The 17,523-nt window shown below is 42.6% G+C and overlaps 1 protein-coding gene across 3 annotated transcripts in view; it reads right to left on the bottom strand.

Moving 5' to 3' along the window:
* The window catches only part of PHACTR1 (phosphatase and actin regulator 1), a 320,885-nt gene extending 310,696 nt beyond the window's left edge, over positions 1-10,189 (bottom strand). The window contains exons 1-2 of one of the 3 annotated variants that reach the window (XM_038768071.1): positions 9,817-10,189; positions 7,943-8,076 (exon numbers count right to left, since the gene is read on the bottom strand). In XM_038768071.1, coding sequence (XP_038623999.1) covers positions 7,943-8,018 — 76 coding nt within the window. In that variant the 5' untranslated portion in view covers positions 8,019-8,076; positions 9,817-10,189. Of the gene's footprint in view, positions 1-7,942; positions 8,077-9,002; positions 9,090-9,816 lie in introns of those variants that run through there. The other 2 variants (XM_038768074.1, XM_038768072.1) reach the window with 2 other exon arrangements.
* Positions 10,190-17,523: the final 7,334 nt, after the last annotated feature.

Raw genomic sequence — 17,523 nt, 5'->3', positions numbered from 1 at the left:
CCACTTATCTGCTGTGTGACCTTGGGTAAATCGTTTCACTTCTTTGGGCCTCAGTTACTTCATCTGTAAAATGAGGATTAAGAGAGTGAGCCTCATGTGGGGCAGGGACTGTGTCCAACCTGATTAACTTGAATCTACCCCAGTGCTTAGAATAGTGCTTGACACATAGTAAGTGTTAAACAAATATGATAATTATTATCATAATTATTATTCCATGAAAGGGCCAACTGTCCTTGGAGGCTTCATAACCTCCACATCCAACATAGCCTTCATCTGTTTCTTTAAAAAGGCCATACAGTTAATGACTTTTCCTTGGGACAGAACCACAATAGAAACCATTTTAGTCAAATGAGAACTTGCCCTAATTAAACAAAACAAAACAAAACGAAAACCAACAAAGAATATTTTAAACGCTACTTAGTCCTGAAGCAAAATAGCATTTTCCCATTGGAAGTCAAAAACATTTGGCCCTCAAGATGAGATTGTTTTAATGACAACTCCTTGCCTACTCTGGAACTCCAATAATCCTTGTTTCTTTACATGCTATTTTGCAACTTTTTAATTTTCTGGTTGTTTTTTTTTCCTCTGGAACTTCTCTAAATTATCCGCTTCCCAGCCGGGGGACAACAATACCAAGTTCAAGCATTGATCTCTCTCCTCAGGGATACAGATGAAATTCCAGCCTTTGGCCACTTGGGTTGGGAAACTCCTTTCCAGACCCAGGAGGACATTTTAAGGAATCACTGAGGTTCCAGTACAATTTCAACCTGAAGCTAATGATTCACCTCCACCAAGTAAGTTAATTTTGACAGGTACCTTGGGTGATGCCTTGTGATTACTGTCACTTTCTCCAAGCAGTTTTTAAGATATTCTATGATGGCTATTAACTATGACATTCATCAGCTGTCAAAAACTTCATTTTTATTGCTGAACAAGACAAATTAGATGAGAGAAGAAAATCATGATTCCTTAGGAACTAGTGCTCTTTAAACTGGACCAAAATTTAGGGGTTAGAATTCCCAATCTAGAGTCCAGTCGATTGAGAGAGACTTTGGTTTTTAGTTATTTTTGCATGTAAATTGAAAATGCAGTGGCAGATTGAGAACAAGCATAGCCTACTGAAAAAAGCATGGAAGTGATCAAAGTGGCATAGAACAAGGGTTCCATTCCCAGCTTTCTTAATTTGCCTTATGTGTAGCCTTGGGTTATTTAACTTCTCTGGCCTCAGTTTTCCCATTAGTCAAATGAGGATAAAGTACCTAGTCTACCTCCTTTTTAGACTGTGAGTCCCATGTTGGGTAGGTCTCCTAACTGATCTGATTATTTTGTATTTACCCTAGCACTTAACACAATTTAATGAATCCTTGTTGTGCACATCACCATACTAAGTGTTTGTCACAGTGCTTGGCACCTAGCAAGTGCTTAATAAATAACCATCACCTTACTCTTTGTTTAGAATTCCATTATAATCCACATTTCAATTTACTAGCAATAATAGCCAACATATTTATTGAGCCTCATCTGGGCTCAAGGCACTATCCTAGGTACTACAGAGGTACAAAATAAAGTGGTAGAGTCCCTGCCTACCAAGAGCTTACATTCTAATGGGGGAGGCAGACAAACATATTTACAAAGGGGCAGTGCTTAGTGCAGTGTTAGCACTTAATACAATGCCTGGCATATAGTAAGTGCTTAACAAATATTATTATTACTATGTACGCAAGTGCTGAAGGAAGGAAGAGAAAGCACTGTGGCTTAGTGGAAAGCTGATGGACCTGTGTGAGTCAGCGGGCCTGGGTTTGAATCCTACCTCTGCCACTTACCTGCTTGGTGACTGTGGGCAAGTCATTTAACTTCCCTGATTCTCAAGTTTTCTCATCTTTAAAATGGGGTTCAAGCACCTGTTCCTATACTTAAAAAGTGAGTCCTATATGGGACAAGGACTGTTCCTGACCCGATTTTCGTCAATCTACCATAGCACTTAGTACAGAGAGGCTAAATTAGACGGTTCAGACTCTCCCTCTTTTTCCCATGATTCCTTGTCTCAGTCTGTCCATCAAGCCCCTAGAGAATGTCAAACCCAAGGAAAATGAAGATGGAAGAAAATAAGAAGCCATTCTATTTGGTGAAGCAGAGTTGTCCCAAGCCTTGAGAATTCTCAAAGAATCTTTCACACACACCAAATATAATAGATGGCTTTTTTTCCTCTTTGCTTTATCATTTCTTTTCTTGACTCATCTACACTGATCCACTGAGGGACTACTCTGTTCAATTTGTGGCAACTTGCTCTGGTCTACTGAACTTCAGGGAAAAATAGGAATGAAAGGAAGAATTCAAGTTACATTTGTGTGAAGTAGAATTTGGCACACAGTAGTGTGAAATCAGCATGAAGTGTTCAATGATGCATTTCCAAGAGAGAGGGCATGTACGTATATATGAAAGAGAGAGAGAGAGAGAGAGAGAGAGAGAGAGAGAGAGAGAGATAAACCCATATTGTCTGAAAGAAAAGAGTGACATAGTCCAGAAAATTCCTTTCCATCAATGCCGGGGGAATGTTCAGCCATTCATTTATTTATTCATTCAATCATCTTTATTGAGCACTTACTGTGTGCAGAGCACTGTACTAAGCACTTGGGAGAGAACAGAATAGCCATAAACAGACTCATTCCCTGCCCATAGTGAGCTTACAGTCTAGAGGGACCTTAAGACTGTACAAAACAATAGAGCAGAGGTTAGATTGCCATTGGTTGATTGGTAAAGAAGCTTAACTCTTTCCCAGCCAGTGTTGCTTTTTAGAAAAGTGTGTGAAATCAGGCTTTTGCCAATGGGGTTTTTTGTGTGTTTGTTTTATTTTTTACAACTAGGTCTGAACCACACTAGAAAAGGATTATTCTAATCGCATCACAAAAAATGCAGGTTTGTGTGTTACAGCTACCTCACTTGGAAGAATCATTTTAAATTGCTGCAGATCTGGAGGACAAAGCCAGGGTCACGGGTAGCTGGTGGCATCCAGACGTATCTCCCCCCACTCCCACACCCCCATCTGCTACCCATCTCTACCCTTACTGTGGCTCCTCAGAGCCTCCCACTCCTTCCGGCTCATGCCGGAAAAGTCCTAAATAAACCCAACCCTCCACACTGAAGGATTGGGCTGGAAAAAGTTTCATTTGGAAATCTTCCCACAATCAACTTGGGTCGCCTGGCCATCAGCTCCGCTCTGCCTGCCCTTATGGATCCCTCCTTCCTTCCCATCCAGTTGTTTTCACCCTCAGATGACATGGCCCAGCTGAACTGACCTTCAGCAGTCAGGTGATGGCTTCCAAATCTGCCTCACTCTCATCTCCTAGGCTTTCAACAGCACTGCAAGCAACATAACCTCTGCATCATAGTAGCCTCTGACTGCTCTATTCCATTTACCTTTCAGCTCCCCTGAGTGGACAGAGTGTACCATCATGCAGCTACAAAGTAGAGGAGCTTCAAAAGAACTTTGGAGGAAGTTGTAGGCGAAGTAGAGAAATAGCTACTCGAGGGAAGGGGCTTCTCAACTTTTCAGAAGAGATAGCTCAACATCTGGACTGTAAACTCGTTGTGGGCAGGGAATGTGTTGGCCAATTCTGCTGTACTGTACTCTCACAAGTGCTTAATTCAGTGCTCTGCTCATAGTAAGTACTCAGTAAATACTGTTGATGATGAAAGAGAGATCAGAAGAGCCTATTTCAGAACAATTATAGGAAGGAGAAGTAGCACAACCTAGTGGAAAGAGAATGGGCCTGGGAATCAGAGGAACTGGGTTCTAATCCCGGATCCACCATGTACCTCTTCTGCCTCTCTCAGACTGGCAGCCCCATGAGGGACCTAATTATCGTGTATCTCCCCCAGGGCTTAGCACAGTGTCTGGCACATAGTAAGTGCTTAACAAATACCACAATTATTAAGGAAGAGGAGAAGCTTCTGGTAAAACTCTAGAATGGCTTTTCATTGCTCGGGGAGTCCCTTTCCTCCTAGGGTCCGAGAAGCAGCAGATTCCCAAGTAGAGGAAGAAACCAGGGCAAAGAATACTAGATTATCTTCGTGGCTCAGACCTGAAAACCATTTTAATACTCCATTTTGTAAAGCTGGAAAACCTAGGGTCACTAGGCTTCCACCGCCACAGAATTACCCTTTATTTCATTGCAGCCCCCTGTTCTAATGGAGAGAAGTCCTCAGAGGGGGCATATAATTCTTCTGGGTTTAAGTGATGCAATCTCCACCTTGCCAGGAACAGAGGGCAGAAACCAGAAAGCAACCCACATGAAGTAGCATAAGAAAGCCTGTCTTTCTGCTGCCCCTTCACAAGGGACAGAGAATCAAATGACCTGAAATGAGCAATTGTGATGAAGCTTGAACATATAGAGCTTGTCTTCTTCCGAGTGTGACCTAGTTGAAAGAGCACAGGCCTGGGAATCACAGGAACGAGGTTCTAATCCCATTTCTGCCACTTGCCTTCTGTGTAAACTTGGGCAAGTCATTTAACTTCTCTGCTTCAGATTTCCCATCTGTAAAATGGAGGTTAAAAACCCATTCTTGTCTCATAGACTGTGAGCCTGATGAGGGAGGGGGACTGTGTCTCATCCGTTGATCTTCCTAGAACTTAACACAGTACTTGACACATCTACACTCACTCCCTTGGTGAACTCATTCGCTCCCAAGGCTTCAACTATCACCTCTATGCTGATGACATCCAAATCGACATCTCTGCCCCTGCTCTCTCTCCCTCCCTTCAGGCTCGGGTCTCCTCCTGCCTTCAGGACAGCTCCATCTGGATGCCTGCCCGCCATCTAAAACTCAATATATCCAAGGCTGAACTCCTTATCTTCCCACCCAAACCCTGCCCTCTCCCTGACTTTCCTGTCACTGTGGACAGCACTATACCATCCTTCCCATCTCATAAACCCACAACCTTGGTTTCATCCTCGACTCCGCTCTCTCATTCACCTCTCACATCCAATCTGTCACCAAAACCTGACAGTCTCACCTCCGCAACATTGCCAAGATCCGCCCTTTTTTCTCCATCCAAACCGCTACCTTGCTGGTTCAATCACTCATCCTATCTCGACTGGATTACTGCATCAGCCTCCTCTCTGATCTCCCATCCTCCTGTCTCTCCCCACTTCAGTCTATACTTCACACTGCTGCCTGGATTATCTTTGTGCAAAAACGCTCTGGGCACATCACTCCCCTCCTCAAAATTCTCCAGTGGCTACCAGTCAACCTACACATCAAGCAAAAACTCCTCACTCTCGGCTTCAAGGCTCTCCATCACCTCGTCCCCTCCTACTTCACCTCCCTTCTCTCCTTCTGTAGCTCATCTTGCACCCTCTGCTCCTTTGCTGCTAACTTCCGCACTGTACCTCGTTCTCTCCTGTCCCGCTGTCGACCCCGGGACCATGCCCTCCCCCTGGCCTGGAATGCCCTCCCTCCACACATCTGCCAAGCTCACTCTCTTCCTCCTTCAGAGCCCAACTGAGAGCTTACCTCTCCCAGGAGGCATTCCCAGATGGAGCCCCCTTTTTCCTCTTCTCCTCCCCAACCCCCCCGCCCTACCTCCTTCCCCTCCCCACAGCACCTGTATATGTTTGTATAGATTTATTACTCTATTTATTTTACTTGTACATATTTACTATTCTATTTATTTTGTTAATGATGTGTATCTAGTTTTACTTCTATTTATTCTGATGACTTGACACCTGTCCACATGTTTTATTTTGTTGTCTGTCTCCCCCTTCTAGAGGGTGAGCCCATTGTTGGGTAGGGACCATCTCTATATGTTGCCAACATGTACTTCCCAAGCACTTAGTACAGTGCTCTGCACACAGTAAGTGTTCAATAAATACAATTGAATGAATGAATGAAGTGTGCAGAGCACTTGGGAAGTACAAGTTGGATGAACACCACCATTATTATTATTATTATTTCTGGCCAATGCAGTCTTAACATCTTACAACATTCCTGTACAGTGGAATGACTTGGGATGAGGAATCTACGGGAAACAGAGCAGGCAATGTGTCCAAAGTCCCATGATTGGCCAGAAGCGGAGCTAGGATTAGAATCAATCAATCAATCCATCAATAGTATTTATTGAGTGCTTACTGTGTGCAGAGCACTGTACTAAGTGCTTGGTAAGTACAAGTTGGAAACATATAGAGACAGTCCCTACCCAACAGTGGGCTCACAGTCTAGAAGGGGGAGACAGAGAACAAAACCAAACATACTAACAAAATAAAATAAATAGAATAGATATGTACAAGTAAAATAAATAAGTAAATAAATAGAGCAATAAATATGTACAAACATATATACATATACATAGGTGCTGTGGGGAAGGGAAGGAGGTAAGATGGGGGGGATGGAGAGGGGGACGAGGGGGAGAGGAAGGAAGGGGCTCAGTCTGGGAAGGCCTCCTGGGGGAGGTGAGCTCTCAGTAGGGCATTGAAGGGAGGAAGAGACCTAGCTTGGTGGATGGGCAGAGGGAGGGCATTCCAGGCCCAGGGGATGACGTGGGTCGGGGGTTGATAGCGGGACAGGCGAGAATGAGGCACGGTGAGGAGATTAGCGGCAGAGGAGTGGAGGGTGCAGGGTGGGCTGTAGAAGGAGAGAAGGGAGGTGAGGTAGGAGGGGGCGAGGTGATGGAGAGCCTTGAAGCCGAGGGTGAGGGGTTTCTGCCTGATGCGCAGATTGATTGGTAGCCACTGGAGATTTTTGAGGAGGGGAGTAACAAGCCCAGAGAGCTTCTGGACAAAGACAATCCGGGCAGCAGCATGAATTATGGATTGAAGCGGGGAGAGACACAAGGATGGGAGATCAGAGAGAAGGCTGATGCAGTAGTCCAGATGGGATAGGATGAGAGCTTGAATGAGCTGGGTAGCGGTTTGGATGGAGAGGAAAGGGCAGATCTTGGCAATGTTGCGGAGCTGAGACCGGCAGGTTTTGGTGACGGCTTGGATGTGAGGGGTGAATGAGAGAGCGGAGTCGAGGATGACACCAAGTTTGCAGGCTTGTGAGACAGGAAGGATGGTAGTGCCGTCAACAGAGATGGGAAAGTCAGGGAGAGCGCAGGCTTTGAGAGGGAAGACAAGGAGTTCAGTCTTGGACATGTTGAGTTTTAGGTGGCGGGCAGACATCCAGATGGAGATGTCCTGAAGGCAGGTTTAGATTCCCAGAGCCACATTCCTTCATAAGACCATCTTGCTTCAGTCCACTGAACAAGGTACAGAAGGTACAATGGACATTGTTCTGGCCTTTCAGTTCATATAAAGGGCTTTGATCTCCTCAGAGATACACATATGCATTCAGAGGAATTTTAGCTCAAGGCACTTTTTATGCAGTTACCAGTGAAAATATGTCTCTCATTTTACAGGCAGGCCAACAGGTAAACTCCTAACCTGGCAAAGGGGTGAAGAAAGTACCCACTCTAACATTTCTCAGTCTGCCTGCCATTAAGAAGTGCATCGGTTACTCCCTCCTGAAGGAGGGGGTATCAGTCCCCCTGGCTCTTAGCATGGCTAAATTAACTGAAGATCAATGGAAGTAGGAAAAGAAAGGATCATCTAGTTACTCAGGTTAACTATTTGGCTCCTAGATTTCCTGCTGACACATTCCCCTCCAGATTAGGTATCATCTTTTCCTGGTGTCTTGATCAATTGGGAGGGGTATCTCAGCACAACATTTTAAGGTCTTTCTGTTTTGAGACACAAATTTCCACAGGAGCCTCGGCTGGGGCCAGTTACAGCAGTCCACCAAATTCCTCAAGCCAAAGCTCACTCTTTCCTAACAATTGCCCAAGACTATTTAACCTGCATTTTGGTGGAGATTTGAAGATTTTGACCTTGGGTTATAGCACTAGTAGCAATGAAAATGCACTGACCTAGGGATTTTCCCATCATTCCCCCTTGAATGTTATTACCTTGAGCTCCTTGACTGTAAAACAGTCTGTGAGCAGACTCAACATCCAGAAAGTAGTCCATCTTTGGATAATCCATCCTTGATGTTACAAATTCAACACTTCTCTTTTTTGAAAGAAAATGATCAGATGAGTTCCTAGAAAAAAAAATAGAGAGTTTGAAATTACCCGTGATGGAAAGAAGAAGCATTTGTAAAATCCTTTCAAAAGATGGGGCGCCATCCTAAGCCCCTATTTTTGGGCATGTATGTCAAGCATAGCATTGCCCTTTCATTAGGAATTTAAATATTTATCAAAAAGCATTCGGTATGCTGACAAGAAAGGCACAAACTGTACCCAAAATAAACTTCCTGTCCGACTTTTTTGTTTACGTAATGACTGGAAGATATATTAGAAAATACACAGTCTGCCAGTTTTTACAACGATTGACTGCTGATCAGCATCATTAAAATAGTGTCAGCTGTTCTCCACATTGATCTACCACTGAGTCTTTCAATTTAGTATTCTCCTGAAGCAATCCCCATTGACTGGGAATTGGAGATTACTGGCTTCTACCACATTGGTTTCATGATACATGCTGACATGTTCATTTCCAACAAGTGTTCTTTCATTCTGTTCTTTTCTGTTCTCCCTTACAGCATCCTTTTTTAAAAAAAGTATAGCAGAGTCGGCTGGCAGCCTCACAAGTAAAATGAATCACCATAATGGATTTCAAAATTTGGGTCTCCCTGCTTAATAACAGTATTCTGAACTATCTCAACAGCAAGCTAATAAACTTCCTTAAAAGTAAAATTGAGCCAGTTGGCTGTCCTCTCAAGCATCTATAGACATTCCTTTTTGGCTAGAATGAATAGGGGTGAGGGCGGTTTTCAATTCTAGTCATACATTTTGGATGACATTAATAAGACAAATTCATTAAAGCAACGCTCAGAAGAAGGATCCAGGCAGTTTCTTTTGGTAACAGTGAAATCCCCATTTAGAAAAACAGTCCTGATGAGAGAAAACTTTTAAATACCCCAAAGCACCACTTCGCTACAGTACCCCCAACAGTAAATATACTTACAGTAAAATATCAAGAGCTAGTTACCAGCAGTGAAAGCTAGAGTAGTTTCTGCAAGGGTTTCTTTGATCCTACTAAATATCCCCAGTGTAAGCAAACAATTCTGATTGTTTGATTGGAACTGTGATGAATAACGCATAACATCAACTGGACTGCCTTTATCAGATAAAAATGGCCCGAAGATGTTACCCTGGCAACCGAAAATGACGCTAACAGCAGTCCCCCTCTGCCCTTCAAACGGAAGGAAGAAATCATTGGTTTTCGGTATAAAACTTTGGCAGAGAAAAATTCTGTCAACACCAAGCCCCTCTCTGAATCCATTTTTCACTCAGATCTCCTCTCCATTTATGCAGAGAAGTAGCATTATGATGAACGAAAGGATTTTATTTTGTCTAATAATTTACTTTTACTGCTCTGAACTCCCCCACCCCCTCCCCCGATATGCCTGGCAATTACAATAATAAGAATGTTGAATGGCTTAGCAGCCAATGTAACGAGAATCGTGTCAAGCGAAGGTTCAGTGACCACCTGTTTTATCTCCTCCTGGCTGCGGGTGAGACCATTTTCTCCCAAAGACATTAAGCATTCCATAGCTAGCATTAATACCCAGATTAGCTGGGATCATCTCATGCTGCAAGTGACTTTTCCTCCCTCTTGCAATTCAGTCACTGAAGGAGCTTTAAAAAGCAGACTGCTTTCTCCCAGGAATGTATAATTAGACAACAGAACCAGGGTTGCCCAGTAGATAAGACCTGAAAAGAAATAAAGGGGGTGGAAAAGATCCAGAGAAGGAGTGATAAAGTTAGCAGGTACTCACCGAGATCACTGATATCTCTCCACCACGTTGAATGGCATGAGATAAAGCCATGCAATACATTCAAGCCTGTGAACCCAAGCAAGCAGCTTCTAATTGTCACTTCAATCTCGATTCCAAAGCCTGAGTAAAGAAAAGTGATGGATTTGCCCGTTTTATATTCTGATGAAATGTAACCTCGGAATACAGAGCTGAGCGACGCTGCTTTCTGGAACACATTAGTCTGCTAATTTAAGAGAATTGAAAGGTTTTGTCTTACTGTCTTTTATACGTTCTCTCTACTACCCCCTCAATTTCATTTGCATTTCAAATTATTCCTATGTCTCCACTGCTCTCCAAGGTGTGGAGTACTTTCTAATCACGATGGATGCTCAGTGTGGTTTATGCAATGCCACTTTTATTCTGAGCACCTAACAAGGTAATTATAATTGCTAGTTACTTTCTAGAATGAAATACAGGGTACACCCACTCCCTTCTTCTCGATTCTATTTTTTTCAACTTGCAATCCAAAATCTTGGTTCAAGTGCAAGCCAAAAATTAAACTCGAATAAGCTCTCCATCCTTAAAAATACCAGTCAGTTAAGTAACTCAATTCATTCTGCATGCTCCCTCCCAGGAGAATGAGACAAGCTTTGAGATCATTGATCATAACTGTGCATGATCACAGATCTGTATAATATTAAGGAAGGGCTCTACAGATCCAAAGCACTTATTTCTCTCATAGTGAGTCACATGTTTAAGAGCATGTTATCCTTTCATTTCCAAACTAGGATCAGTGTCTAATGAAGGGACATTTTTCCTGTTGGTTCTTCTGAAAAGGGGGAAAATGCTTTTGAGGATCCTCTTTTGATGATCACATGCTGTTTTAGACCAAGGCATCTTCTGGGCCCTCTCAGCCAAACAATCAGACTGTCGCATCCACTAGTTTGGCCCCCAAGAAACCAAGCTGGTCAAAGACATTTTTCCTTTAGATGAAAATCCTGATTAGGGCTTGGCATTTTCTGAAGTACAGACTAAGCCCCCATCTCTGACAGGCCTTCATGAAATGAGAGGTATCAAATGCTTGACATTTATAAGAGCAGAGGACTGGATTCAATTTCTCTAGAAGCCAGCAAGTTGTGGGTGATGGGTTCTGAACTCTTTTGTGAGTCTAACTGTGCTTGAATGACTCAGAAGCTAAAATAAAAATTAAAAAAAGAACCTAGCACTGCTGACAAACACCAAATATTAATGTGAAGGCAAGTGAATGTGGACCTGGAAAGAGAGAGAAGCCAAATGGCCATTGTGGAGAATGAATGCAACCCAAAGGAAACATCAAGCAAAAATGAAAGATATAAGTAAAAGGGAAGGTGACAATTAGAAAGACCAGCAGAGCTAGGAAGATTATCCTCCAGTAATTTTCAATTACACAGACCTAGGAGTCAGTAGGACCTGGGTTCTAAACCTCCCTCTGCCATGTGTCTGCTGTGTCACTTTGGGCAAGTCACTTCACTTCTCTGTGCCTCAGTTACCTCATCTGAAAAATGGGAATGAAGACTCTGAGCCCCATGTGCTTCAGGTACTGTGTCCAACCCAACTGGCTTGTATCTGCCAGTACCTGACACATAGTAAGTGTTTAACAAATAACCATAAAAAAAATTAAGCCTATCCATTCAATGGCAGAGATAACAGGATGGATTTGTGGTTTGGAGTCTTGGGCAGGAGGAGATCAAGCAGTCCATCTCAAAGGATTCTTATCACACAGTAATTGGGCTGGTTATGAATGTCTGCAGGGGTGAACCCAGAATAATAAAATAAAAGGATATAGCCCTTAAAGGTAGCTTCTGTGTTTCCAATATCTTAAGGTCAAACAATACCCTAGAAACAGGGAAGGAGCTGAACCTTTTAAATGGAAAGCTGGCTTTTGAAACACACCCACTTGCTCAGAAGATTAGAGTCTGAATTAGGGGGGAACAATTACAGCTAAACAACTAGAAATGTACAGGTGATAAGGGCAGTGTGTTCTGAGGAGTTAAAAATGAAGAGTGTTTGAGCCTGTGTGTGTCTATGTTCCATACAAGGAGAAGAGGATCATGGTTCATTCGGCCTATGAAATAATGAAGAATTAATATAGTTTGGAGAAGTCTTGTTATATGTTTTTTATTTACCTTTGGTGTGCTTAATACAGTACTCTGCACACAGCAAAAGCTTAGAAAATGCCACTGATTGATTGACATTTGCTCTTTTGGATTGGTATTTAAGGTGGTCTCTAACTATAGGAAGCAGTGAGATAATTGAGGAAGAATTGTAACTTTCATAATGGCATTTATTAAGTGTTTGTCACATACTAAGTCCTGGGGTAGGTATAAGGCAATCTGTTCAGAAACAACCTCCCACACAAAGCTCAAAATCTATAAAATGGAAGAGCAGGTATCACTGCAGTTTGCAAATGAGGAAAATGAGAGCCCGAGAGGCTAAATGACTTATCCCAGGTCACTAAAAGGAGCTAGAACTAGAACCCAGTTCTTCCGACTCTCAGATTGATATTCTTTCCCCAAGGCCATGCTGCCCCTCACAGAGTCTGGGAAATGTGCTGCATGAATGGCAAGTCTTTAGACTTTCTGGACATATGGCTTCAACTAAATTATGTGACATTTTAAAAAAAGAAAAATTTTAGTGATCCAGCTTCTCTCTCACCACCACAAACATTGCTTTCAAGCTAATGAAAGGATACTTAAATCTTTCTTCGTTGCAAATTAGCATGGTTCCTCTACCAAACTACTATTGAGTTTGTGTATATTGGGTAGCAAGGTTGTGGTTTTGTCTTGCCTCCTGATTGACTGGGAGAATGACTGATGGGTTCTGTGGGAGGCTCTGAGTTTTCCACCTGCCTCAAAAATTCCACTTGCTGTTTAAAGATACTAGGTAGAGTCGCCCAGTGATCTGGCCAATCCATCTTTCCCAGATATAAATAAGAAGACTAGAGAAGGATGGAAAATGTTCACATCTTAGTATCTGTCAAGAATATCTCTCTGTAATGCAGTGAAAAGTAATTCGCCACTTATTACTTCCAGCCCAGATTTCCCAGTATAGTCATCAACATGAGAAGCACCATGGCCTAGTGGATAGAGCAAGGGACTGGGAATCAGGAGGGCTTGGGTTCTAATCCCGGCTCCACCAATTCTCTGCTGTTGAATAAGTCAACTTAACTTCTCTGTTCCTCAGCTACCTCATCTGTAAAATAAGGATTAAGGCTGTGAGCCCCACATGAGACACAGACTGTAATTAGCTTGTAATCGACTCCAGCTCTTAGTGCAGTGCCTGGTACAGAATAAGAGCTTTGCAAATACCTTAAAAAACACAACCAAAAAAGGCCACCATTTACTCAACATCTATAATGCCCTAGTGGCTCAGTGGAAAATGATACCTGAAAGTGTAAGTGTATAGAGTATACCAAATAGAGTTTACTGCTCCATATACCAAGTAGAGTATGCTGCTTCCCATTTACTTGTGGTTAAATAGGATCCATTTTAAACCCACCTTTGTCAGAACAGAATGAACTAGAGTTCATCCATTGGATTTTCCTGTTCAAGAATAGGGAATCTCAGTACTGCATGGTGACATTCAAATAGGAGAAAAAAAATAAAAAAGATTTTTTCCATCAGTGCTTCGAATGATCTAGGCCCAAAATAAAAGATGTGGACACTGCCCTCATGGAGTTTACAGTCTAAGGAGATAAGAGAAAGGAAGGCAATCTGACAAGGGTTAGAGGACTGGTGGAGAGAAGGAATTAGAATTCTGTTCTCAGAGAGCAAGTCCAAAAAAGACACTGGCTCCCAGGTGAGTGAAGTGGTGAGAATCAAAGTGTGTTTGACAACTCTATTCCCTTTGGCTTACAGTCACTCGGAAATTAAACATACAAGGAGAAATTGGCACTAAATTTTTAACCTAGTTTCCTTTATGCATATTTTCAACAGCTATTTTTGCATATCTTTGCATAATACATTTTATTCTGACTCTAAGCATATTCCTTTGTTGGATTTGTTGATCAGAATGAAACACTCGAAGAGTCTGTCACCTGGGGAAACCATGTAACATCACAGGTATCAGACTTTCAAGTTGTCACTCTGTGGCGCTGGCTCTTGTGACAGCTTCATCTGCTTTGATTTCCTTAAAACTGTTGACTGCCCTCTGGAATTGTGGGGCTTGGGTGCCATTTAACCAGTTATTATTCTGGGCATCTAATGTGCTTTCCCCAAGGGTCTGACCCAAGTGCATAAAGATACAATTGTGTTTAACCTCACTGCATTCCGCTGAATGAGCATGGATGGGTGTTTTAGAGAAAAGGGCCCTAAGGGAGAAAGTTATTCAAGGTCACAGAAAATGTTGGAGTCACGGAAACTCAATATCCAGGATGAGATTCATTTCATTAGACTATGCTGCCAGGGCTGTGCCAAGAGTCTGTGGTATTTGCAAGTGGAATTTGCCATTGGCACACACCTCCAGACACAGTTCTTAAGCTGAGCTGTCACTGTCTCCTGTTTCAGCCCTGAGGTGATAGCACTCAATTCCAGACTGGACTCTGGATTAGATGTTCATAGTCTTGGAGTCTCATGCCTTGGTGGTCATAGCTCTAACACCTCCTTGAGGGTTCTTAACACTGACACCTTGGGCCTTGGCAGTTCCTGGTACTTCAGGCTTTGGTGGTTCATAGGCCCAGAAGTATTGCTGTCATCGATAATAATAATAATAACAATAATGGTGGTATTTGTTAAGTGCTTACTATGTGCAAAGTACTGTTCTAAGCACTGGGAGGTTACAAGGTAATCTGGTTGTCCCACGGGGGGCTCACAGTCTTAATCCCCATTTTACAGATGAGGGAACTGAGGCACAGAGATGTTAAGTGGCTTGCCCAAGGTCACACAGCTGACAAGTGGCTGAGCCGTGACCTCTGACTCCCAAGCCTGCACTCTTTTCATTGAGCCAAGCTACTTCTGTCACACATTAAAATTCACTACAAATCTTAATTATAAAAGCACGTAACTGCTACAGACTGGCACCTCTTTCATTATGAATCAAGTCCTGGGCAGAGAATCATTGGTCTCCAGAAAGGTTCTCATAATTCCACTGAGGAGATAAATGAGAATTATTTCTTCAGCCCCAAAAGTAGTACTGGGTAGTGCTCAGCATAAAATCCCCCAAAAATACCAGAACTGAGCCCTGATGGCCAAACACATGCCATAACCCCACCTCCATCCATGTCTCTACTCTTGACTAGTAAGGTTAGAGTGAGGACAGGTCTGGAGAAGCAAGACCTAGTGGAAAGAGTACAGGCCTGGGGGGTCAAAGGACCTGGCTTCCTACCCCAGGTCTGCCACTTATCTGCTGGATGACCTAGAGCAAGTCACTTAATTTCTCTCGGCCTCAGATCCTTCATCTGTACAATGGGGGTTAAATACCTGGTTTCCCTCCCTCTTAAGCTGCAGGCCCCATCTGGTACAGGAATGGTATCCTATCTGATTATCTTGTACCTACCCCAGCACTTGGCATCTCTCTGACTTACTCCCTTTATTCATCCCCCCAACTCAGCACCACAGCACTTATGTATATACATCTGTATTTTATTTATTTACATTAATGCCTTTGTCCCCCCTCTAGACTGTAAGCTCATTGTGGGCAGGAAATTAATCTGTTTATTGTTATATTGTACTCTCCCAAGCATTTAGTACCATGCTCTGCCCAGAGTAAGTACTCAATAAATATGATTGACTGACTTTACAAATACCATTATTATTATTATCCGATCCCAGTGAATCCGGTAGAGGTGGCCTCTTCCCTGAAGTCCCAAAATGGAGCAGACATTGGTGGGAGGAAAGCCAGCTATTGCCCTTCTCCTTTCTCCCTTCTGCTGAGAGAGGTTTCCCACATTTTATGGCTAAATGCCTAAACTGCCAGTGATAGCTCACACAAACCTTTTTTTCCTCCTTCTCCTTTGAGATTGCTTTTCTAAAAATAATCCCTCCCCAAAATCGACTTCTGAAAGCATTCTAATAACCCCATAGGCTTCTTCCATTCAGGTGAAAGTTTTACACTGGTTTTATACATCAAAGCCAAAGGACACATACATGTTCTAATTCTCCTGTACAATGCAGATGACACGTCTGACAACAGAGAGTCTTTATGCTGTCTTCAGTGCTCAGTGTTTACTTTAGTCATTATTTATGCTCTTTTATCTGACCTTTGAAGATGATCAGCCATAGGGTTCACACTCAACTAAGTGTTGGATTTAAATGACCTATACTACAATAAAGTCAACTACCCACCATGAAGACTGTTTTAAGCAGCCTTTTGACTTGTTTATTTTTTTTCTGGGGATGTGGTTGGGTGAAAACTCGTGGAGGGTCAGATACCTTCCTCTGATTTCTACTGCTGTTTTCAGAATTGTTCCTGGAGAGAGACACGGGCTGTGAGCTACCATGTTTCCCCAGTCAGAAGGTGTAAAAAGGGCCCCCCCCAAAAGAACGTCTGGGTAGGTCTGGGTTTTATAGACCCCATGGTCATTCAGGAATGTTGAGAAGGAAATCTCTGTCAACCTTCCCTCAGCCATTAATGAGTGGAAAAGGGAAATAATCGGAGCAGTGGATTTCTACGCCACTATTTTGAAAAGATTTCAACAGTAAATACCAAGAATTCACCGCTATATTTTTAACCCATCCACAACGTCAGAGGAGCCGTCAGTTAAGACCAAATTCCTCCCATTTCTATGGTAACAGAACGGAAGCATTCAATTAATGGTACATCTCATTAAACACACTTTAATGTTCCTCCCCAACCTTTAGCTTTCCTTGTCTTTTCAAACAAACTCATCCTTGCCTGCTGAAACTATTTTGAAAATGGGTTTTGCCTGCCAGGAAAGGCTCCTTCTTAAAAGACATAAAACCAAATCCACACCTGAGGAAATAAGTGTTCATCCTTGAGGAAACTCTTTACAAATCTAATAGAGACACATTCCTCTTCCTAGGTCTATGTTGTTGTAGCTCTCCGACCATGGCGAAGTTCCCTTGAGCTACAACTTTGTTCAGAAAAAAATCTACTCTGTGGGTAACATATGTGATGAAGATGAGCCAAGAAGTTCCCACTGTGCTTGGAGTGAGACTGAGAGAACATTTTTAACACATTCACAGGAAGCTGAAGTGGTTAGTCATAAGGATGGAGAAATAGCCCTCCAGAGAAGACGGAGATCAGCACAGTTCTTTGGCTTTTTTCTGGGGGTTCTCCAAAGGCTCAGATTCCACCAATCCGTGGCATTTATTAAACACTTACTGTGTGCAGAACACCGTAATAAGAACGCCCTCTCCATCCCCCCATCTTACCTCCTTCCCTTCCCCACAGCACCTGTATATATGTATATATGCTTGTACATATTTATTACTCTATTTATTTATTTATTTTATTTTACTTATACATATCTAGTCTATTTATTTTATTTTGTTAGTATGTTTGGTTTTGTTCTCTGTCTCCCCCTTTTAGACTGTGAGCCCACTGTTGGGTAGGGACTGTCTCAATATGTTGCCAACTTGTACTTCCCAAGTGCTTAGTACAGTGCTCTGCACACAGTAAGCGCTCAATAAATATGATTGATGATGATAATAATAATAACTGTGACATTTTCTAGGCATTTATTAAGTGCCAAGTACTCTACTAAGCGCTGGAGTAGATACAAGGTAATTG

The sequence above is a fragment of the Tachyglossus aculeatus genome, chromosome Y2 (assembly GCF_015852505.1).
Source record: "Tachyglossus aculeatus isolate mTacAcu1 chromosome Y2, mTacAcu1.pri, whole genome shotgun sequence".
Lineage (NCBI taxonomy): Eukaryota > Metazoa > Chordata > Mammalia > Monotremata > Tachyglossidae > Tachyglossus > Tachyglossus aculeatus.
This window is presented reverse-complemented; position numbering and strand designations above follow the sequence as displayed.